The sequence below is a fragment of the Schistocerca nitens genome, chromosome 11 (genome assembly GCF_023898315.1).
Source record: "Schistocerca nitens isolate TAMUIC-IGC-003100 chromosome 11, iqSchNite1.1, whole genome shotgun sequence".
Classification (NCBI taxonomy): Eukaryota; Metazoa; Arthropoda; class Insecta; order Orthoptera; family Acrididae; genus Schistocerca; species Schistocerca nitens.
The window spans coordinates 153837382-153863342 of NC_064624.1; the positions used below are offsets into that span (position 1 = coordinate 153837382).

The window sequence follows — 25961 nt, forward strand, 5'->3', positions numbered from 1 at the left end:
AGCAGGTTTGTTCCCCTTTGCCTTACAACCATTCTTGTTTGGCTATATTGCATGTTCTGTCAACACCATTCCAGTAATGTCTGTATTCCCTTTTGTCTGCATAAATAGCTGCATGTTTGTATTTTCTCTTGTCATCAATTAAATTCAGTATCTCATGAGTTGCAAAGGTATTCCTACTATGCCTTACTTTTTACCTATGTTTCCCCCTGCATTCACTGTTTCATCTCAAAGCTACATATTCATGACGTACTGTATATTTACCCTCTATGTATTACTTGTTGCCTAATGCTCATTTTCTAACTATCAATGAGTTTTAGTTCATTCATTTTATCCAAATCCCATCTACTTAAATTCTACTTTTAGCATTTCTTCAACATTACTGTGCAGTTGATAAAAACAACTCTAGACAGTCCACATCCATCACTGGAAATCTTTTGTAGTTTAAAATCTGCTTTTGAAATCTTTGTTTTTGCCATTAAATAACCATTTGAAATCTTTTGGTGTCTCCATGTTATTCCACATACGTAAACTTCTTTCACGATACTTGAAACAAGTGTTCGCAGTGACTAATTCATGCAATGTGCAAAATTCTACCAGGCGGCTTCCCCCTTTCAGTCCTTTGTGCCATTGGATGTTCTCTTGCTATTTTCTTATTCATCCTGTTCCTACTATTGGATTTAATTACCTACTAGAATTAGTTTTCATCTTCCTTAGCTATTGAATAATTTTTTCTCATCAAACTTTTTCCTATTCCATTCTTCTGCTTGTCTAGTTGCCACACAAATTTCTACCACTATTGTATCTTCCTCATGCCCATTTCAGCCATGGTAATTCATTGACATTGCTGTTCGTAATACCTTACTCATGTTCCTATTTTCTTACTCATTACTAGATGACTCCCTGCATGACCCCTATTTGATTTTTTGTGGATAATCCTGTACTGAAATAATTAAATGGACACCCTAGCTGCAAACAGGTGTTGATGTACTTCATTGGGGACATGTTGAAAATGTGTGCCCCGACCGGGACCCGAACCCGGGGCACACATTTTCAACATGTCCCCAATGAAGTACATAAACGACTGTTTGCAGCTAGGGTGTCCATTTAATTATCATTTCTAGCAAAGCTACATGGTCATCCACGCTAACTGTTCTTTCGGGAACAGGTACTACCGTCATATATAATCCTGTACTGACCTGACCAGAAGTCCTGTCCTTTCTGCCACTGCACTTCAGTTCTTAGTAAAACTGAACACAACCAATCCATTTTTCCTTGTAAAGTCTCTAACCTTCCTAGGCAGCTGCTGCTGTCGTCATTGTCGTCTTCTTCAGTCCAGAGACTGGTTTCGTGCAGCTCTCCATACTACCCTATTTTGTGCAAGCTTCTTAATCTCAAATTACGTACTGCAACCTACATCCTTCTGAATCTGCTTAGTGTATTCATCTCTTGGTCTCCCTCTGTCTTTTACCCTCAACGCTGCACTCCAATACTAAATTGATGATCCCTTGATGCCTCAGAACATGTCCTACCAACCGATCCCTACTTCTTGTCAAGTTGTGCCACAAATTCCTCATCTCCGATTCTATTCAGTACCTCCTCATTAGTTGTGTGATCTACCCATCTAATCTTCAGCATTCTTCTGTAGCACCACATTTCAAAAGCTTCTATTCTCTTCTTGTTTAAACTGTTTGTCATCCATGTTTCATTTCCATATAACATTACACTCCATACAAATATTTCCAGAAAAGATTTCCTGACACTTAACGCTATACTCGATATTAAAAAATTCGTCTTCTACAGAAAAGCTTTACTTGCCATTGCCACCCTCCATTTTATATCCTCTCTACTTCAACCATCATCAATTATTTTGCTCCCCAAATAGGAAAACTCATCTACTTTGTCTCTCATTTCCTAATCTAAATCCCTCGGCATCACTGATTTAATTCGACTAAATTCTATTATCCTCATTTTTCTTTTGTTGTTCATCGTATATCCTCCCTTCAAAACACTGTTCTTTCTGTTCAACTGTTCTTCAAGGTACTTCACTGTTTCTGACATAATTGCAATGTCGTTGGCACACCTCAAAGTTCTTACAATGAGATTTTCACTCTGCAGCGGAGTGTGTGCTGATATGAAACTTCGTGGCAGATTAAAACTGTGTGCCCCACCGAGACTCAAACTCGGGACCTTTGCCTTTCGCGGGCGAGTGCTCTACCATCTGAGCTACCGAAGCACGACTCACACGCAGTCCTCACAGCTTTACTTCTGCCAGTATCTCGTCTCCTACCTTCCAAACTTTACAGAACTCTCCTGCGAACCTTGCAGAACTAGCACTCCTGAAAGAAAGGATACTGCGGAGACATGGCATAGCCACAGCCTGGAGGATGTTTCCAGAATGAGATTTTCACTCTGCAGCGGAGTGTGCGCTGATATGAAACTTTTGGATTTTAATTTCTGCTCCAAATTTTTCTTTTTTCTTCAGTGCTTGCTGAATATACAGATTCAATAGCATCAGGGATAGGCTTCAACCCTGTCTCCCTCCTTTCCCGACCACTGCTTCCCTTTCATGCCCCTCAACTCATAACTGCCATCTGGTTTTTGTACAAATTGTAAATAGCCTTTTGTTCCCTGTATTTGACCCCTGCCACGTTCAGAATTTGGAAGAGAGTATATGAGTCAACATTGTCAAAAGGTTCCTCTAAGTCTACAAATGCTAGAAATATAGGTTTCTTTCCTTAATCTGTGTTCTGAGATAAGTTGTAGGGTTAGTATTGGCTCATGTTTTCAAAAATTTCTATGGAGTCCATGATTTATCCCAAGGTCAGCTTCTACCAGTTTTTCCATTCATCTGTAATGAATTGGTGTTAGCATTTTGCAGCCACAACTTATTAAACTGATAGTTTGGTAATTTTCATGTCTGTCAACACCTTTGTTCTTTGGGATTGAAATTATTATATTCTTCTTGAAGTCTGAGTATATTTTGCCTATCTCCTACATCCTACTCACCACATGGTAGTTTCGTCAGGGCTGGCTCTTCTAAGGCTATCAGTAGTTCTAATAGAATGTTGTATACTTGAAGGGCCTTGTTTCGACTCGGGTCTTTCGCTGCTTTGTCAAACTTGTCACACAGTATCATTTCTCGTTTCATCTTCATCTACATCCTGTTCAATTTCCATATATTGCCCTCCAGTACATCGCCCTTTTATAGATCCTCTATATAATCCTTCCACCTTTCTGCTTTCTCTTCTTTGCTTAGAATTGGTTTTCCATCTGAGCTCTTGATATTCATTCAAGTGCTTCTCTTTTCTCTAAAGGTCTCTTTAATTTTCCTGTAGGCAGTGTCTATCTTATCCCTAGTGATATATGCCTACCCTACTAAGGTATGTAATACTCCACACACAGACATTTAGACTCTGGCCAGCTTTTCCTGATAACATCCTCCAGAGTAGTCTCTGCCTGGAGATCTGAATGTGGGACTATTTTACCTCCAGAATATTTTGCCTAAGATAATTTTGTGCAATAGAGCTGCATGCTCTTCAGAAGAAAAACAAACACAACTACAGTTTCCCTTTGCTTTCAGCAATTTGCAGTATTGGCACAGGAAGCTGGTTAATGTTACAAGGCCAGGTCAGTTGATCATCCAGACTCTTGCAACTGCTGAAAGGATTTTGCCCCCTCTTGAGGAACCATGTGTTAGCTTGATTTCTCCTCAGATAATACTTACCTGTGTTTGCACCTAACACTGTTTTCAGTATCGTTGACATGCAAGAAACCCTGTGTCAGCAGTGTCCATGGTTCATTTGGGGTGGGGCCTGTGCACTGTTGTTTAAAGTGCTGTCTTTGAGCAGGAGAAATAGTTTTAGCATGTATATCTGTAGAATTACTTCGTTATCTATATGAATATAACAATTCTGTGAGACTGAGACTGCATTGGTACCCATACAAATTAACAGATGAAAACTGTTGCTATGTCTCAGATTTGAGGCTGTAACTCCTAGTTTCAGGATCAGTTACTTCAACAATTACCCTAACCAAGCATGCCTCCAAGGCTGCCAAGGGGATGTCACTTGCGTGTCCTCATAGATTTTCACCTTAGGTTCAGGATTTGAAGGTCAGTGACCAGCCAAATATTTTGTGAAGCGGTATGACACAGTTCTCCATAAAAGTAGAAACAAGGAATGCATATGGCAATTGGTTGATTTGTGAGTGCTGGTAAGTATAAAAAATTTATTTGTAGTTGTCTGTAGCTGAATGCATAGGACAATAGTATAATAATCATGAAATTGGTGGTTCAGATCACACTAAGTGCTACCAGTTCTTTCAGTTTTATTTACATTCCGTATGTGAAATGAATGGTAATTTTAATTCATGCTGATTCATACTTTTTAATACTTATTTTTAATTAAAAGTTATATAAAAATGCAAGTACTGTTGAGAAATTACATTTTGGTACAAAAATGAAGAGCATCAAATGGAAAATAAAGAAATCTCACATAAATTTATCAAAATATTTCTTTTAAAATGTCAAATGATGAAAAAATATGTAATTTTCACCAAACCATTACAATTCGGTATTTGTTAAATTCGCAGTTTTTAGTAGTTTTGGAAGTTTTAAAAAAGTAGTAGTTCCTACTAGGAGATTCGAACCAGGAGCTTCCTCATTAAGGCACTTTTATGTTATACTCTAAATTATCAGCAGTTGTGTTAATAAATAGGAAATATTTTGTGGTAGACAGCACTCAGAAATCTTCTGATGTTAAAGTAAAATTATTTTAGTTGTTTGGTAACTGCATAGTGCTGGTTTAGGAAATTGATGTTCCAGCACTAAACTCCAAATACTGTAAATCTGAAAGAAATTGAAGAGGATGATCTGAAAGATCCCCTTTTCAGTCAAGTTCTTACTGTCACAGGGATGTGTCCATAATGCTTAAGGTGACAGCCCATAAAATGCAAGAAATCCAGGTTTAACTCATCAGTGCAGCCCAAATAAATTTTTACGTCTGTTGTTACATAGAGCATTCTCTAATATTAGGCAGTCATTAGATTGCTATGTGAATGTTACCGATTAGCTTAAATCTTCTGGTATTCAAAATTGCAGCAGAACTGTGAGTGAATAGAGCAATCAATGACTGTAGGATCCATTTTAATTCTTGCAGAGGAACTGTTTTCTTTACAAAATCATATAGGAGAACAAAATTGCCTGCTGTTTAGGTCTTTAGCCCCAAACATGTTTCCTGTGCCTCTTCTTACAATCTGAAATGACCTGTGCATTTTTCTATTCCCTTGAAAAGCCCATGTTCCATAAAGTAACAGTTCCATTGCGAGAGGTGGTTCTGCAACATCCACTTGTTTTGTTCAATTTGTTGGCTGCCCCTTTAGGTCTAGTGGTCTACTGTGTAGAATAAGTTATGTTTTTCCTTCTCCCTCTTGTCCCCACCTTAGTCAATTATGTATCTGTCATTTTAGTATCTATGCTGTAGTAAAAAATTTGAAATGCATTTTTATGTTCTTTAGTGGAGAAACTTCGTAAGGCAAAGGTAGAGATTTGCTGATTAGTCAACCAAACTCACAGGAACATAATTCAGTTGCAAATGACAATCTATCTGTATGTAGAAAAATATTGAGGATCATACATAACCCAGAAATATAGAAAAATTAGGTAATGGTGAAAAGACATAAACTGTTAGGAGTTCTAATTTTGTTAGGATCATTATTACTTGAAACATGTAGGTAAATAAAAGTACCCACTGATGAAGGCAGAAAAGTGCTGAAACACATCTGGGCATTTATAAACAAGTTGTTTGCAGAACAGGTGGATCAGAAATCCCAGCAGTTGTAGTATACATTACCCAAACTCACCATTGGAACACCACATCTCAGATGGAACCTTGGCAAACACAAGATATTGACATGCCTCTTATGCCCTGTACTTTCACACTCAACACATTATTTTGTTTCTGTAATCTTGTTACATAAATAGCTTCGTAGTTGCGAGTAGCATTTGTTGGAATGATGATGTAGGGATATGCATCACTTCTCCATAGTGGCATGTATCACCACATTTCTTAATCGTGGTGTGTATCACTACACAAGGCTGCTGTGTGCCGGAGTCTCTCTCTCTCTCTCTCTCTCTCTCTCTCTCTCTCTCTCTCTCTCTCTCTCTCTCCTGACACTGAATTTCCCAGTGAAGAGCAACCCCTCACTGCTTGGTTGGATATTGCAGTGAGGCATTCTTCAGGCCCAAATACGCAAGTTGAATTAGTTTGGGTGTCCACTCAACAATGCTGAGCACGTCATGCCTCTTGACAAGGCAAACTGGAATAATCTTGCAGCCAGTACCCTCCCTTTCCTTTTGGCTGAAAACAAACCAGCACAGTCAGGAACACTGGAAAGCTTATAGGCATGTAGCATCTTCATTGGAACCAGGAGCTTCTGTTGTTCCTTAGTCCTTGCCATGGAGACACGGTAAGTGCGCGTACTTTATATGTACATTCGTTAGTTTGAAATGGCTTTAATGTGCCCCCATTAATAACATAGTTCATCAAGTCAACAACTCCAGTGGACAGGTTTATTAGCTAAATTTTACAAACAGTGGTCCACGTACTGCACTTGTTTATGGTAGAAAGTAGATATTTGTAATATGTCTCTGGATCGGTTTGTTGACAGCTAATGGGAAGATATTACATCATAGACAATGCACAGCTGTCAACCAGCTCATTCATGCCATTAACATACAAACTAATCATTTTGTGGATGGTCTTTCCTTCACAGCATGCTTTTGACACATGCTAACAATTCTGTTAATGTTATATAATCATATATGTGTGTATACAGAACATATGTGCAGCTTTAATTTTGAAATTTTATTAATTTTATCTGGTATACAAATCCCAGTTTTGGTGAGTGGTATTGTCTGCATAGTTCTACTTCATGTTCTCCTGCTGCTTCTAAGAGGTTCTTGTATTGGGGTGTAGAGCAGTGTTTCACTGCCTCTCTTCAAATATTATTAACAGCTTTCTCTCAGAGATGAAATCTATGTTGTGACAGACTGATATATAGCCTTGTGAGTTTTAGGGTAGCCTGGAAACTGATACCTTTCTTTTCCCTTATTTGCTGTTTTTGTCCACAGTCCTGCAGGATACAAATCAATATCGGAAAGAAAAGTGCAAAAACAATTGATGTGAACCCAGCGTTACATTATGTGTTACATGTTTTTGTTTGGTCCCTGCAAATAGGGTTTTTCCACAGGAGCCCTGATTTTTTTATCCTGTATTCTCAAGCCTTCTGAGATCTATGTTGGTGGCAGTGTATTGTTCTACAGTTGGTTGCGTAAGCTGGTTATCTGAACTTTCCCACTAGCAGTTTGCAAGAATATGTTCCTTCCATGGGAACCTAAAAATACTGCCCAGTTCCCTTTACACAGGTCCCACTACCTGTGTAGCCACTACCTGTGTAACCACTTTCTGTGTATAGTGGACCCCTGACCTGTTAAGCAGAATCCAGAAACCCACCACCCTATGTTGCAACTCAAGGAATCTTCAGCCTACGTGGTTGCAGAACCATCTGGACCCTTGATTCGAGCCATCCACTGGCCTCTGTACCCAAGGACCACAGTTGTTTATGTATATGATGCTACAGATGGCGAGCTCTGCCTTAATCTCACAACCAAGACTTGGTCTTCACTACTAGCCACTACAGCTAGCCAATCAAAATCATAGAATCTCTTCCAATCCAATACATCTTTTTAGTTCCAACATGAGCCACTACCTGCACTTGGCAGCACCCTTTGTTCTTCATGGTACCTGGAAGCACCCATTCCCAATCTAGGATAATCCCTTCAAAAATTCCTCCTTATATGTGCACAGTGCACACTGTATTCCTTCCCCTTCTTGGCAGCTATATCCCCTGATATTGGTACTCCCAACTACCAGTAAATCCACCCTGTGTGAATGCCCAGACCTTGTGGGCTGAGAGACTTGCTCTGGAGAAGAGGAGTGCCTTCACCTGGCTCAGGGATTTCGTCAGCCACAAATAGCACCCAGAATTTGTTTGTCGTACTATCTGGGGTGGAACTCTGATCAGCCCCTCAGAAATTCTTTTGCTGGAGCTACCTACCACTCAACCACAGGTGACAGGTCACCTCCAGTGCAGGCAGTTCAAAGGAGGGTCACAGTAGTAGACCAATCGGGGAATGTGTGGGACATAGTAGACATCTAGTCTTCCATAATGATGCCAATTGGCAACAGCCTCAAGCAGTGTGACCAAAGCCAACACCACCTGGAGCTGTTTGCTAAGAGTCACGAACTAGGCTCAAATCTGAACAGAGCAGTCAGCCCCTATTCATTTAAAAAATGGAAAAACTCCACACTACCCAATTATTAGGATGCTAGACTGTGCATGGTAAGTATTCAGACATGAAAGAAATTAGAAAGTAAACTGTATCCACACAGATAACTGAAAAGAAGTCGCTGCTGTTTGAGGCTTGTAAATACAATTTGCAAACAAATGGTGTACTCATTTTATCTGCAGCAGCACATAAGATTGGCATTCTGGTGGTGCAGCCAAACTGACCCAGTCAAAGCAATGCAAAAACAAAAAAATCCCAGTATGATAAAAGGATCAATAAAAGTGTCAGTCAGGTACTCCATGCCACACTGTGGAACGAACAGTTCTCAAGATACAACACAAACACTAGCCCTAACTGGGACATTCGCAACTTGGTCAGTTATAGCAATCAACTCCATCCAGATAAGATGCCTCTTTCTTCCAGATGCTGCACCAAGCTCACTTATGTTTTATAATTTTATAATTTATCTCCTTTAAACCATTTAATGACATTGGTCCTCTGCTCAGACCTTACTGTGTCAGTGCAGCACTGTATTCCTGCTCTTCACAGAAAACTGTTTCACTAACAGCCCATAGTCTCACTTGATAGCCACACTGTTCAGTCACATTATGGTTTGTCAAATGATAGCATTTATGTCATAGTGTCACACAAACAGTGTACAGTGTCAAATTTTGCACTGGGATGTCCAAAGTCAGAACTGATGTTTTCCAGTGTAAACCAGTTCCCTATTAACACAGCTACCAAGTTTTGCTCTGATATGATCATCAAAGTCCACACAGAACCTGTGCGAGTAGCTGCTCTTTAATTACAACCACCTGGTGCTTAAGTCCCATATGTATACCTTCCATATGTGTCTTGTCAGAATTAGATTTACTGCAGATTTCTTGAACACATTTAAACAGTCATTCTTCCTGCGGTCCATGTGTGAATACAATGGGGAAAAAGCCAGTGGGATGTTACCTCTGCCATGCACATCACGGTAGTTTGCAGAATTAAGATGTGAATGTAGACATACTCACAGTTCACAACATTAACATTTCCAAAATATATAAAAAACTAATTCTACAAATTTGTGCCAGTTAACTTACTGCAAACGTACATGCTCGCCAGGTAGGACTTGCAAATTTTTACAACACTCTCCTTTCAAGGCAACAATTTCTACCCATAATGAAATGGCGAACTTTTGCATGGCAGTTAAACACACTAACAACCAACTACCTGTATAAAACACATAAGCACGTTGAGTAAAATAAAAAATTGGCAGTAAACAGCTCTGTACTGATTGTTGCCATGAAGTCTGTGGAAAGTGGTGGTTGACACTGAACAATAGGTGTGAGGTCCCCCACACCAGAATTGTAAAACTCCACTTTTGGGTTACATGATAAATCATACAGATTTAATGGTTGCTGTACAGTATGGGATCCTTAGTAGATAGGATTAATGGAGGGGCCCGAGAAAGTTCAAAGAAGGAAAGCTTGTTTTGTATTATTGCAAAGTAGTGGGAAAAGTGTCATGTGTGCATTATGAGTTGATGTGGTAAGGGGAAGAAAGGCGTTTCTCTTTGTATTGAGTTCTTTCCTCAAAATTTCAATCACCAACTATTTTCCTCTGAATGTCAAAATGTGTTTTGACACCCAACTACATCAGGAGAAATTATGATAAAATAAGAGGAATCAGGGCATACACAAAGGGAACTGTTAACTGATGTGCCCAGATAATCTCAGCACTGCTAGATCAGTCTCTGGCCATTAGATTCTAATTCAGCTGGAGATGTTGTGTTGTATTACTATAGGTGAATGGAAGGGAAATGGAAAAAGAGTGAACAGCATCTACATCCATGTCCTCATTAAAATCCATACTCTGGAATCTGCTGAGAGTTACATGGCAGATAGTACTTCCTACTGCACTAGTAAGTAGGGCTTCTTCCATTCCATTCACATACAGAGTGTAGGAAAATTGTTGTGAAAATGACTCTGTTCATGCTGTAATTAGTCTTTTCCTTATGCTCCCTGGGGAAGTGATACGTAATAGGATGATATATATTTCTAGATTCATCACTTACAGCTGGTTCTTAAATCTCTGTAAATAGTATTTCATAGGATAGTTTGCATCAATCTTAAAGCATCTGTGTGTCGTGTTTCTTAGCATCTGCACGACACTGTCAATTGTGAAAATTTGTGCTGCTCATCTTTGTATATGTTGAGTATTCTGTGACAATCATATGTGGTGCAGGTGCCCCACACCTGAGCAGGCTTCTAGTATGGATTGTACAAATGTTTTATAAGCAATCACCATTGTGGACTGGTTGCATTTTACCAGTAAACCAAAGTGTGCTATAAAAGTGAAATTTTACATTTCTGAACAGACTGATGGCTTCAGCCGTTTAGTCAGGAATTCAATGCCACCCCCCTCCCCTCACACACACACACTCTCTCTCTCTATATATAAATATATATTTTTTTTCTGGACATTTACAGCAAGTTGACAATCTCTGCACCTTTTTGAATTCTTATCCAGCTGTGACTGACCATTCATGCAGCATTTTCCGGTATAGGGCGAGAAAATATAAACAGCATCACAAATGAGCTGCAAGCAGCAAATTCGAATTTCTGGCTTTTATACAATAATTAAACTGTGCCATCATGATCCAGTACAGGTGACTCTCTTTCTGCCTTAACACTGCATAATATGAACATGAGAGAACTACAGAGGAATGTATTTGATACCTTATGAGATAGGAAAATTCTGATTTGTTTTATATGCATGGGAATTTTTTGTGGCTTTTTAACACAGTGAGACTATTAATTAATGTGAGAGAGGGAGAAAGAGTTGGTTATTTGAAAAGAATTTTTAACAACACGTTAATGAGGGGAAGAACAATGGTATGTGTTAGGAATGTCAAAAGAAATATTTAATATTGGAAAATTTTTTCAGTTCTGACAAACATCTCTAATGATCTCCTGGAAGTGAGAAATTTCAGTCACTGGGCACTGGTTGCAGATCAACCAGATACTTCGTTCATAGTTGTTTGCACCTCATGAATGCATTATCATCATTGGTATAATGAATGGAAACCACCATCTGCATCACTATTTTCTGTAATAAAGATGATCAGTTTTCATGGGAATTGCAGATCAGCCCCATATAAAAATTGGAAAAGTGAGAATGAGGGCAGGCAATAACACTATAAAAATAGTGATAATGTTACAAGAAATAACATCAACGTTCTGATGATTCATTAATTCACTGACAGCAACATAATTACACAGCTTTACAACGTGCTTTCAAAAGTAGGCAGCAACAACATGACACACTTACCAATCCAGTCCCTTTCCCACCAGCACTGTCACATTTACAAACTAAGTACTTCTCAGCCCTGCTTTAAGGCTTGTGCTTTACACTATAGCTCACACAATACATGCAGTGAGTATTGATTTAATAATCTGAACATAACACCACTATATAGGGTGTTCTCTCCACCATTTACAAACAGGGATTGATTGAGCAGAGGATACAAAGCAGAAAAGGTCTTATGTCCAGAAATGCATGATTTCCATGCTAGAGACCATTTGTTAAATCATACATTGTTACAGAGATTGTGGTCTAATATGTACCGTACCATCCAGCCACAGTCATTGTATGCATGGTTTCTCATACATCATGCTATAGGATCCTCTCCTGCCATAGTAATTGTTAATGTGTCATGTCAACTGCATTTGATATTGAGCAAGGAACTTTATTTTCTATGCCAGTAATTCCTAGACACTGCTGGACCTTTTTATTCAGTTGTGTACTGTACCATAAGAAGTGAATGAAAGAAGTGTCATTCTGGCTTGCTCTAGCTAGATAATTACTTGAATCAATTTATGCTAGACATCGCTAGGAGTGGCATTGTGACTGGAGTACACTAAAATAGGGTGAATACAGTTATGAATCAGAGCAACACGTATGAACACCAGAGCAATGATAGGCAAAGTTATTACTACAATCGTCTGAAGTATATACCCATAAATTGTCGAAACAAACTTTCAGCAAAGTGTTATTGAAATGTAGCTTTCCTTGTGCTTTACTTCATCCGAAATCAGCGTATCTTTGTTTTCATTTTGTCCTTTCCGAAAATAGTTCCTGATTGTTCTATGGCCTCTGTGTTAATTTCACATGAGCATTTGAGATCATTTAATTTTGGAGATGTTTCAGAAGGTTGTTGCAACAATGCGTGCTTCAAACAATGTCTATATCCTTTGAGCTCCTATTTTTCAAGAGCATGCTATCCTGAATAAATTCATTGTCACATCACATAATGCATTCTATTGCTGTTTTTAAATTGGCATTTCTTTAACATAGTGACAAATATGATTTTCTGTTTTTACTGAGTTTACAATGATCTAGGACATTTGTCTGAGCTGTCTTATGGTTTTCATCTGAGACTTGTTTTTGGAAGAGATTGATTTCGGCATTTGCTGTCCTTAATTTATCAAGTAATCTGACAATTTTCAGTTCCTGGCACATCAACATTGTTGTAATGTGATTACTACTCTGTCCAGTACTGATCAGCTCCCTACATTTTCCTCAGCTGAAGAAGCACTGGCAGACATTGAAACTGCAGCTTGTTTACTGTCTTCTTTCAACAGCTTCCCTTAAGCAAGTGCTTTACTGACGAATTTCTTTTGTGTAATATTTTCATTAGATATTTCAGTAAACTGGGAAATACACAATGAACCACTGAGCTGCTCTGGTTTTAAGAGACCACCCTTGTCTTAAAATTTCAACTTGTTTACTGGTGATAAAGATTTGTTGTTACTCACTGAAATGAGAATCACACACAAAACAACTCTGAGTCAGACTGTCTTTCTGAGGAATTGCTGTCAACCATTTTCAAATTCTACATTAGTTTGTGGAGACTTACAAAATATTTACCCTTAGTTTCTCCTCACCCATATCAGTTCACTGGATCGAAAAACGTGGACATGTTTTGTTGGTTTTCTTCTATAAATACCAGTAACTATAACTCTCAGCACCTCCTTATAATCACAGCCTTCAACTCTTAACCATTCACTCAAAAGTCCATAAACAATCTTTCGAAATAAATTGAGACAGAAGCAACAAAGGCCATCCAATTCCATGTGCACTTGAGTCCCAAGTGACAGTGCTAGTCTTCGTTCTTGAGTATATGAAAATGGTACCTGTTCTTTCGGACAGGTACAAAAGAACAGATACCATCTTCATATATATAAGGCTCACTGACCATTTGACAATCTTCTTCCACACAGATGAACAAACACTGCCCGTACTGTTACGTGTATGGGCAAAAAGCTGCGAGTAATGAGTATAATGGGCAGGGGCATTATGAGTATAGCGCAGGACAATAGGTGGGTCTCACGGTAGGTATGCTAGAGATAAGTCCCTGCAGTCACACTATCCTCTGTGTCCTGGGTGGCTCAGATGGATTGAGCATCTGCCATGTATGCAGGACATCCCAGGTTTGAGTCCCGGATGGGGCACACATTTTCACCTGTCCCCGTTCACTTATATCAATGCCTGTGTGCAGCTAGGGGTATTCATTTCATTGCAGTTCTTGGGCTTACCACCTTTACTGTCCTATGTTAATGCACAGGGAGTAGCACACTCCCTCTTCTTGGTACGGGCAAACTGTGACGTTACCAAATGAAGGATAAGGGTCAGCAAGCACTATGAAGTACACTATGTACTGACTGATTATATGTAAAATTAGTGCAGTATGGCACTGTGAAATTACAGTGATACATGTTGGCAGAATACCTGCTCAATAAATTATATTTTTTAAATTTTTGTGTGTGTACATGATACAAATCTCTGAAAATTTGTATGATATTCATAAAAAAAGAAATGTTAGGAGCGATGTCATAAGTACAGAAGGGTACAAGCAGTTTTAACTGAGAGATTTTTCTTTCTTTCAGTGTCTTGAAGATAACTTGGGAACCTCTTGGCCAAATGATTTTATCAAGGAGGATCCTGAACTAAATTTGGAGGTGGGTGAAACTGAGAATACTGTAAGCACTCCCATCTTTGATTCATTGCATGTAGAGTGATAAAAATATATTTGCGTAATTGCTTAATGTAAGAAATGCATTACTGTGGGACAGGCACAGATTGAGTTTTCTTGACATAAGTGCAATTAATAATTTTACAGTAATATTGTACTGTTCGCTTGATGTGGATTAGCAACTGTTACTTGCATATTGTTCTGAGTAGAATCCAAACAGAATTTGTAACAATATGTTTAACCATGTTTTCAGTGACCCTTCTGGATGTTAAACATTTTGTATAAGTTTAAACTCTGAGAGTGTAGGTCATTTGAAAAATATTTCTCCTTCGATTAACTTATATATTGCAGAAGAATACGTTGGACATGATTCATCTTTTCAGTGAATCATTGATATTTGTCAGTTTGAACCAAAATTTTCAAAGGTGCCAAAGGTATGAAGTGTGATACTATTTGTATGTGATAGATCATCCTCGATGCATTGATCTTAAAATAGTTACAGTATGGATACCTCAATGGTATATGTTGAATTACTTACAGATTTGTCAGTCACAGAAAAACTCTTGGACCCATGCAGATAAATACGTGTATTTCCTCACAACAGAAGTCATAGCAGATCCAAATAAATTATCTTCTTTGCACAACCTACAACTTTGATAAGGTGCTTGTATGAAGCATAAAATTTAACCCAGTAAAATAAAATGTTGTGGTACTAATTTTGTCCACCTTGTGTAAGAGAAAGTGGATGGTTAGATTCATAAACTTCTCAGAGGAATAAAACCTAACTAACTTTGGGGAATATAAGGAAGAGGACTGAAAAACCTAAATCAGAAAACATACTATGCAAGACACATCATGGTGCATGGCGGTGGGTATGTTCCACCACTATCAGTCATTTCCTTTCCTTTTCCACTGGCAAGCAGAGTGAGGGAAAAGCAACTGTCTGTTGCCTCCATACAAGCCCTAATTTCTATTGTCTTGGTGGTGTCTGTAAAGGACCATCAGGCACATTGATGCCTGGTGATTGTGCAAGCATACCAGTCAAGGAAAAAATTTATCATGCTAGGGACAGTGCATATGGTATATAAAAAAAAGAGTGAATCTGGCATAACTGGTTCCTGCATCACATTTTCTCTTCCCAAATTAAGCATTTGTTTGTTAGGCTTCATTCTGTTGTATATGCATAGTGCAATAATAATTTTCTGTGGGGCACAGGCATAGTAGTTTTGCATATGGAATTCAGTTTGGATAATGTGTTCAATATTGAAATCAATTCATTTAGCAAATATGTTCCTTTACTGTCACTGCTCTGATATTTTCCCACATTACATCAGTCCACAATAAGAGGTAAATTGACATTTTGGACTATTAACTTAGTTTTTTGGCATTGTCCTTCATAAAATTTTCCATTAGTAAACATGTCTCTGCATCATTTCCAAGTTGCTGCCTTCATGCTAGTATGTGGAAAATTAATCTGTAATGCATAACTTTAATTCCATTTTGTCCATTATCTTTACAATCCACAGTGCACCAGAAAAAAAGGATTTGTCTATGTTTACAAGGTCGCCATCCATGACTATACTGCCCAACAGCAACCTTACATAATTGATTTCGTCCCATTGTTACATCAAAACTCACTATTTATGGTACACATCAAAACTCTCACTTGTCCAGAATATTAAAATTACTAAATCCTATTAATCATTTCCAATTTCAGTATACACAAACAGGTGATTTCATTAACAAAAGAAATTAGATGAAAAAACAGTAAACATAGAAAAATGAAACTCAGTCTGTCTCTGACAGTTCTGGAGGATACACAAAGTACGATGCATTATATTATAGGCAAATAGTAGTATCCAAATCAGACACACAACGTTTCATTATGTTTCCCTTACAATACACACTGATCAACGTTTACATCTGCAGTGAGCCTCAAATGCCAGTTCCCTAAATCCTCTCGACATTGACTCTCGAAAAGAACATCTTCCCTCAAAGGATTCACGTTTGAGTTCCTGAACTATACACATAACATTTGTGTGCTAATCAAAGCTAATAGTAGCAAATCTAAAAGCATGCCATTGAACTGCTTCAGTGTCTGACTGGTGGGATGTCATGCATATGTTCCAACAAGAAAATTATGGAAAACAGGAGTTCAATAGAGAATATATGAAAATGGTGAGATAAAGCTGGGAGAATGAGATCAAAAACACTACCACATAAATTAAACCTGTGAAGAACCTACAAAAATGAAATTTTCTTAACTCCACTTTATGTGAGTTTCAGATAGACCTTGTTGTTATAGCCAATAAGGATACAAAAATACTCAGTGTAAGAACAAGAAAGGAATTTTTTACTGATTTCAACATCTCCTGCATATAAGAAACACACACGAATAAATCACTCATCATTAATCCATTAACACTCGTATTATGAGTAAAAAATTTTTCAACAAATTATTCGTTCATATACCATGAATTGTAAGAAACTTGCAGACATACTAAAAATCATTATGAAATTATGCTAATGACAAAGGAGGAGAGAACACAGGTAGTAGAACATTGCCTATGATCAGTGTGTAGTAGATGCGAGGGAACAAGCATTGAAAATTTTAAATAGTTACAAACCCCAGAAAATGGCAGGAATTCTTGAAAGTATAGAAAAGAGTGTTCAAGGCTATAAAAAAGAGTGTAAACTGGGTCACTTGAAACCAACAAAAAAATAACAATTTTAGTCCATTACTTTCACTCAGATCTTGACTGTGTGCCTCTGAATGAACTAGATTTTGGAGGCAAAACAATTCAGATTAAAAATCATCTGTTGAAGAACTGAAGGAAATCAGTACTTTGGAAAATAGCAAATCATCTACAGAAGACATAAACTCATAGCAGAAGTATCGAGATATGGATACTGAGCAACAGTAATCTCACACAAGCAACTGGCAGAATTATGTTACACATTTGTAAAAGTGAAAAAAAAATACTGGAAATGTGCATTGACCTTCTTCCCAAAAATGAGATAAAAGCAGTCTGAATAACTGCAGGGAATTTCGCTGCATTCTGTTATGTCCAAAGTTCTTTAAAAAGCCCTGTGAAGTCAACTGGATGAACAAGTAGGCCCATTAATAGTTGAGTATAAGGCATGATTTTGCAAAGGGGATCATGTAGAGAACAGATATGGGAACCAAAGTCAATTTTGCAAAGATGATGATTTGTAAATACTGTGGCAACTTATGCCAAGTGTCAGAAAGGCTTAAGATTTGATAGAAAAATCTTGATTCAGTACTTCAGAGGAATTCAAAACGGACAGGAAAACAGTGGCAGCTATCCAACAGACATTAATGAGTATAACCCTAAATGTTAAATTTACCCCCTCCAATTTAAAATAATTCTGAAAAAAGTTATGAAGACATAGGAGTAGGAGATAAGGGAAGCCAAATTGAAATTAAAAAAGAGGAGAGAATCAACATGAGGTGTATGAGTTAAGTACACACTCACTATTCTAAGAAACTCTAGAGAAGTCAAACTTGACCTTGAAAAACTTCATAAAATGTCACAGAAAACGGTCTAAAATTCATCTGTGAGAAAACTCGGTATTGGACAGGAAGCCTACAGATAATCTCTCCATTATAACATGGTATGAGGCAGTGTCACAAGATACATACATTAAATATCGGGGAGAGACCGTCCAATCAGCAAGACATATTTATTTATGCTAGTCTGACAAGAGCCATCAGGTTCTCTTTTGCATCGGACCAGGGTTTCACAAGTATATCATAGTTACCTAAGAAACAACCGTTTTAATATGACAAATAGTATTAAAATGATTTGAATATCTGAAGTGGCAATGTAAGTAATACTGACTATAAACTAAAAAAAATTAATAATGATAGTACTGGTAGTATTACAGTTGTTGCCACTAATGGTTGTGGTGGTATGAGTAGTAACAACGACAATAACAGTGGCAGGTATAAAAGGGTTTGTAAATGTAAAAGATAGTTTTCTGATATAGTGAGTTCCATGGAAAGGAAATTTAAGAAGCCTTCACCAGCTAAGAATTCTGTTAAAAGAGGAAGATCTGAGTGGCGCGTAATTATATGCTCACATGTCAGTTCAAAGAGCAATTTAAAAGCAGCCAAACCTGGCTACTTCAGGACGTTTGTAGAGGACGCACATTGGTGACTTTCTGTTAATGGATGTAATCTCTCTGAACATATTCCTCTTGTTTATCTTCATGATTATTGGATGTGTGTAGCACATTATGTGATAAATCAGAGCATGTGTATGCCCCTACTCCACCCAGTGGTCAGTTACATCTGTTGCTTCTTAAAAAGATGTAGTCTTCTCAATTTATGGAACTTCTGGACATACTTGGTTTGAGCCACATATCTGACGGAAGTATCAGATGTACTTCCATGTCTTGAAATATGTGACAGGCTTTGCTATGATGAGGTGGCAGAGATTGAACATTAGCGTGTGCAGTATGAAGTAGTAGTGACTTTAGGCCAGTGAACAAAGCGTACCAGACTGCATTGTGGTAGGGGAGCAAGGTTCCTTGAAGTGAAAGTGGAAGATATCTCCTGGAGGAGGGAGGTTTTGTGGCCAAGGCCAGCAGGCTTTGCACTGGTCAGTGAATTGTCAACTGAAGACATGAGGAGAAAGTTACTGAACATAGCTAGAATAATCTGTGCACAACAATACTGAAAGTGAGATAAACTGAATGAAAACAGTGTCTTATTATTGGTCCTAATGATTAGTAACCAGAGTAATATGATGATAAATTATTAAAGTAGAAATAAGACTGTAAATTATCATCTGAATCAGTCTTGTGAGCATTTTGAAGTAATAGTGAATTAATGAATAGTATTGATGTTAGAGGTATGATAATTTAGCAGAAAATTAGTACTAAAAGTAATCCTAGACAAATAGAGAATAATAAGAGGGGAAACTGTTTTAAGTATAATATCAGTAAAACAAATTGTTTCTATGCAAAAAAGGACATGAAAGTAAACACACAACATTAGAGGCAACAAGAGTTGACAAATATTTTGGGTTCTAAAGTCGAGACAATTAAGTTGACCTGCATTGCAGACTGATCATTCCTATTTTAGGTCTTCACCATTATCCTGCCATCATTTGTCCACACGTTTTGCAGCTGAAATCTTGAGATCACACTGTTCAAAATCTTCAGTCTTTCAAAAGTGAGATCCTTGCTTATTGTCAAACCTAACTACAGGAGTTTCTGGCTCAAAAGCTTCTCAGCTGACGCAGAGTCATTCTAACAGAAAATCCGTTTTTGTCAATGCAAAACTACTACTCTAATAACTCTCTGCTGCAGGAAGTACTGTGATTCATGGTCACACAAAAATGACTGACTGAGAAGCAGGAAAGAAAAATTCTCAGGACAATATTTGGACCAGTTTTCTATGAACGAATTTGGATAAAGAGACCCTTAGGAGAGATCTATAGATAGACAGAAACAATAACGGACACCTTTAGATAAAGAGGGATGAAATTCTGTGGATGCATCACAGGATGACCGACAGGTTCACAAGGCAGATCTTTGAGGTAGCAATCACTAGAAAAAACAGTTCAGAATGGGTCATAAGTGCAGAAGAAGTTGGACTGTCACAAGATAAAATAATAAATCGAAAAAGAGTCTAGAAAGACTATGAAACATACTTAAATAGCAACACATGGAAAACAGAAATGGATATAAATATTTGGTAGACCACAAGAGAGACCACAGAGGACATACACTATGTGATCAAAAGTATCCAGACACCTGGCTGAAAATGGCTTAAAAGTTCGTGGCGCCCTCCATCGGTAATCCTGGAATTGAATATGGTGTTGGTCCATCCTTATCCTTGGTGACAGCTTCCACTCTTGCAAGCATACGTTCAACAAGGTGCTGGATGTTTCTTGGGGAATGGCAGCCCATTCTTAAGAGTGTTGCACTGAGGAGAGGTATCGTCAGTTGGTGGTGCATGGCATGAAGTCAGTGTTCCAAAACATCCCAAAGGTATTCTAAAGGATTCAGGTCAGTTCTCTATGCAGGCCAGTCTGCTACAGGGATGTTATTGTCGTATAACAACTCCACCACAGGCCATGCGTTATGAACAGGTGTTTGATCGTGTTGAAAAAAGCAATTGCCATCCCCAAATTGCTCTTCAACGGTGGGAAGCAAGTAGGTGCTTAAAACATCAATGTAGGCCTCTGCTATGATAGCGCCATGCAAAACAACAAGGGGTGCAAGCCCCCTCCACGAAAAACATTGACACCATAACACCAGAACCACCTCCGAATTTTACTGTTGGCACTACACACACTGGTAGATGATGTTCACCAGGTGTTTGACATACCCACACCCTGCCATCAAGTCACCACATGGTGTACCATAATTCTTGACTCCACACAATGATTTTTCATTTTTCAATCGTCCAATGTTTTCACTCCTTACACCAAGCGAGGTGTCATTTTGAATTTACCTGCATTATGTGTGGCTTATGGGCAGGTACTGGACGGTGAAATCTAAGATTTTTCACTATCACATCGAAAACAGTGGAACTAGGATTGTTTAGGTGTGTGGAAATCTGGCATACAGACACATGACACAAGGGATACCCAATCACCTGACCAAATTCGAAGTCTGTGGGTTCCGCGGAGTGCCGCATTCTGCTCTCTCATGATGTCAAATAACTACAGAGTTTGCTGATATGGAGTACCTGGCAGTAGAAAGCAGCACAATGCACCTAATATGAAAAACCTATGTTTTTGGGGGTGTTTGGATATTTTTGATCACATTGTGTATTTAAAGAAATTGGGAAGGATGTAGGAATAAGAAAACTTTAGATTTAGATACGATCTCTTAAATGTTTATGTATGAGATGATGATGATGATGCAATCTGGAAACGTCCCATAATTATCAGTGTGAGGAGATTAGCAATAGTCAGGGTAATCTGATTGTCAGTAGACCTTACAGAAGTAATCTGCAATAGCAGCTTCTACTTTTTAATATGCGATGTGTCACATTCTGCAGTCCTCGAGACTATATGATTTGTAGAACACAATGTGTGGATCTAAGAATGAATGAACAAGTGAACCAATGAATGAATTACCTTCACACCCTCTCTCTGGCCAGAATATAGGCTACAGTGTGATTTCACACTGAAAGAGAAATCAAATATACAAAGAAAATAAAAAAAATTAAGAAATACTTTCAGCACATGAAAACAGACTAAGATTACCCTATTTTACTGAAAGGGAAGTGATAGCTGTGTAACCAGAACCTGTGTAGGTTCCAAAAGGCTATATCCTGGACACAAATAAAGATATAAATAAAGGATAAATTTATGTTTAGATGTATCACTATAAAGCTTTTATTTCCAGAAGAACCATTCAATTTATCAAGAGTACATCTTCTGTACAACTGAAAGGAAGGGGAAACTACAGCCGTAATTTTTCCCGAGGTCATGAAGCTTTACTGTATGGTTAAATGATCATGGCGTCCTCTTGGGTAAAATATTCCAGAGGTAAAATTGTCCCCCATTCGGATCTCGGGGCGGGGACTACTCAAGAGGGCGTTGTTATCAGGAGAAGAAAACTGGCGTTCTATGGATCGGAGCGTGGAATGTCAGATCCCTTAATCGGGTGGGTAGCTTAGAAAATTTAAAAAGGGAAATGGATAGGTTGAAGTTAGATATAGTGGGAATTAGTGAAGTTCGGTGGCAGGAGGAACAAGACTTTTGGTCAGGTGAATGCAGGAATATAAATACAAAATCAAATAGGGGTAATGCCGGAGTAGGTTTAATAATAAATAAAAAAATAGGAGTGCGGGGAAGCTACTACCAACAGCATAGTGAACGCATTATTGTGACAAAGATAGACACGAAGACTATGCCTACTGCAGTAGTACAAGTTTATATGCCAACAAGCGCTGCAGATAATGATGAAATTGATGAAATGTATGATGAGATAAAAGAAATTATTCAGGTAGTGAACGGAGACGAAAATTTAATAGTCATGGGTGACGAATTCGAGAGTAGGAAAAGGGAGAGAAGGAAACATAGCGGGTGAATATGGAGTGAGGGATAGAAATGAAAGAGGGAGCCATCTGGTTGAATTTTGCACAGAGCATAACTTAATCATAGCTAACACTTGGTTCAAGAATCATAAAAGAAGGTTGTGTACATGGAAGGAGCCTGGAGATACTAGAAGGTATCAGATAGATTATATAATGATAAGACAGACATTTAGTAACCAGGTTTTAAATTGTAAGACATTTCCAGGGGCAGATGAGGACTCTGGCCACAATCTATTGGTAATGAACTGTAGATTAAAACTGAAGAAACGGCAAAAAGCTGGGAATTTAAGGAGATGGGACCTGGATAAACTGACTAAACCAGAGGTTGTACAGAGTTTCAGGGAGAGCGTACGGGAACAATTGACAGGAATGGGGGAAGGAAATACAGTAGAAGAAGAATGGGTAGCTCTGAGGGATGAAGTAGTGAAGGCAGCAGAGGATCAAGTAGCTAAAAAGACGAGGGCTAGTAGAAATCCTTGGGTAACAGAAGAAATATTGAATTTAATCGATGAAAGGAGAAAATATAAAAATGCAGTAAATGAAGCAGGCAAAAAGGAATACAAACGTCTCAAAAATGAGATCGACAGGAAGTGCAAAATGGCTAAGCTGGGATGGCTGGAGGACAAACGTAAGGTTGTAGAGGCTTATCTCACTAGGGATAAGATAGATACTGCCTACAGGAAAATTAAAGAGACCTTTGGAGAAAAGAGAGGCATTTGTATGAATATTAAGAGCGTTGATGCAAACCCAGTTCTAAGCAAAGAAGGGAAAGCAGAAAGATGGAAGGAGTATATAGAGGGTCTATAGAAGAGCGATGTACTTGAGGACAATAATATGGAAATGGAAGAGGATGTAGATGAAGATGAAATGGGAGATAAGATACTACGTGAAGAGTTCCACAGAGCACTGAAAGACCTGAGTCGAAACAAGGCACCGGGAGTAGACAACATTCCATTAGAACTACTGATTGCCTTGGGAGAACCAGTCATGACAAAACTCGACCATCTGGTGAGCAAGATGTATCAGACAGGCGAAATACCCACAGACTTCAAGAAGAATATAATAATTCCAATCCCAAAGAAAGCAGGTGTTGACAGATGTGAAAATTACCGAACTACAGTTTAATAAGTCACAGCTGCAAAATACTAACGCGAATTCTTTACAGACAAATGGAAAAACTGGTAGAAGCGGACCTCGGGGAAGATCAGTTTGGATTCCGTAGAAATGTTGGAACACCTGAGGCAATACAAAAAACGTTGAGGTTCGCCGATGACATTGTAATTCTGTCAGACAGCAAAACGTGGAAGAGCAGTTGAACAGAAGGAATAGTGTCTTGAAAGGAGGATATAAGATGAACATCGACAAAAGCAAAACGAGGACAATGGAATGTAGTCGAATTACGTTGGGTGATGCTGAGGGAATTAGATTAGGAAACGAGACACTTAAAGTAGTAAATGAGTTTTGCTATTTGGGGAGCAAAATAACTGATGATGGTCGAAGTAGAGAGGATGTAAAATGTAGACTGGCAATGGCAAGGAAAGCGTTTCTGAAGAAGAGAAATTTGTTAACATCGAGTACAGATGTACGTGTTAGGAAGTCTTTCCTGAAAGTATTTGTATGGAGTGTAGCCATGTATGGAAGTGAAATGTGGATGATAAATAGTTTGGACAAGAATAGAAGCTTTCGAAATGTGGTTCTACAGAAGAATGCTGAAGATTAGATGGGTAGATCACATAACTAATGAGGAGGTATTGAATAGAATTGGGGAGAAGAGGAGTTTGTGGCACAACTTGTCTAGAAGAAGGGACCAGTTGGTAGGACGTGTTCTGAGGCGTCAAGGGATCACAAATTTAGCATTGGAGGGCAGCGTGGAGGGTAAAAATCGTAGAGGGAGACCAAGAAATGAATACGCTAAGTAGATTCAGAAGGATGTAGGTTGCAGTGAGTACTGGGAGATGAAGAAGCTTGCACAGGATAGAGTAGCATGGAGAGCTGCATCAAACCCTTCTCAGGACTGAAGATGACGATGATGACGACAACAACAACATCTTCTATATGCATGCATGTATAATGTGGTATGTTTCACAATTTGGTGTAAGTTCAGTGTTTCCATTCACCTTTGACAAACATTCAGTGTCCCCTCCACTGGACACGCAACAGACATCGAGGCAATAGACTTGTCTCATACTTATTGAAGCACATTTGGAGATCTTGTGCTCAAAGTTGTTTTTTTTTAGTGAACCTTAAGTTGTTGCATGGCAAGACAAATGGATGGAGCCTTCCACAAACCCAGAAAAAATGACATACTGCAAGATCAAACAAATTTCAAGGTCAGCAGCTGAATGTGAGATAACTCAATAAGGCAGCTTATTGTTAAGAAGTGCTCTTTCATGCAGGTGCCAGTGTGGTGATGCTCCACCCTGTTGAAAAATGATTTTTTTCTCTGGATAGTTTACTTTGCATCTATTTCGAAACCTTTTGTTATTTCTATTTATGTCTGCATTTAATGTGTTGCAACGTTCCTTGCTGTACTGACCATATTCCTAATTTATTTATTTATTTATTTATTTATTTATTCGTTCAGCATGTACAAGGCAAATATTACAGTGTCATTACAATCCACCAGGAAATTACAACACTACACAATGCTACTTATAGTTTTGAGCCATTGTATATAATTCCTAATTAATGTCATGGAAGTCTTGCTTCATTAAATTACATAATTTGAATAACAAATCATGACCACCACCAAGAAATGGTTTCTGTTTACAATTCACAATACATTACTTTTAGCTTTGTTATTACTCATTTTCAGTGCCGTTGTTATTTTTGAAAAAACAATTGACTCATTTAGTTACCTTAATTCAACTTGTTGTCAGAGATGACTCAGTCTTTACTGTTAATATGAAATAGTTTGTTTGATCCGACACGTTTCTCATTAGGTGTCATGTCTGGGTTTGATGACTGAATTTTTGGATTATCCATGATGTTGAAGGTCTTCTGCTAGGCTCCAGTAACAGACTTGTTTTACTGCTATTGTAGTTGTCCACATTCTGATTGCTTCTTCATATGTATTCATTGTATACTGGCTCTTCATAATTCGGCACCTGAATTTATCTGCAGTTGTATTAACCCCTCCCCTCCTATGAAATGTATGAAAGCACATTCATTCATTTGAAGAGGACACCATCCTCATGTTGACCTTGTTGTTTATTTCCTATTTATGATAATATATGAATATTTGTCATTTATATGCCTATAAAATAACAGCACTTCATATAATAATTCCTATCACTTTCATGTCGTGCTGTACTCCTTAGTTTCCTCTGTGGATGAAACTGATGTGTCATTTAACGAATTTGATGTTCCATGCAGTGAGCTATCTCAAGAGAATGGCATAATATTCAATGCTGCAGTTGTGAAAAAATACATTTAATAGCAGTTCAGATAGAAATGTTTTCAGTTCTTTTCTTTACCAGTTTCATCAATAAAAATCGGACGATTTTTTA

General features: G+C 38.1%; 2 protein-coding genes across 6 annotated transcripts in view; both read left to right on the forward strand.

Annotated features, from left to right (window-relative positions):
- Nucleotides 1-25961, forward strand: part of LOC126213373 (zinc finger protein OZF-like) — a 190951-nt gene that overhangs the window by 154935 nt on the left and 10055 nt on the right. The window lies entirely within an intron of this gene.
- LOC126213372 (zinc finger protein ZFP2-like) overlaps nt 1-25961 on the forward strand; it is a 71613-nt gene that overhangs the window by 10521 nt on the left and 35131 nt on the right. For 3 of the 5 annotated variants that reach the window (XM_049941077.1, XM_049941073.1, XM_049941075.1), the window contains one exon: nt 14284-14376. In XM_049941077.1, coding sequence (XP_049797034.1) covers nt 14284-14376 — 93 coding nt within the window. The remainder of the gene's footprint in view (nt 1-14283; nt 14377-25961) is intronic. The other 2 variants (XM_049941074.1, XM_049941076.1) reach the window with 1 other exon arrangement.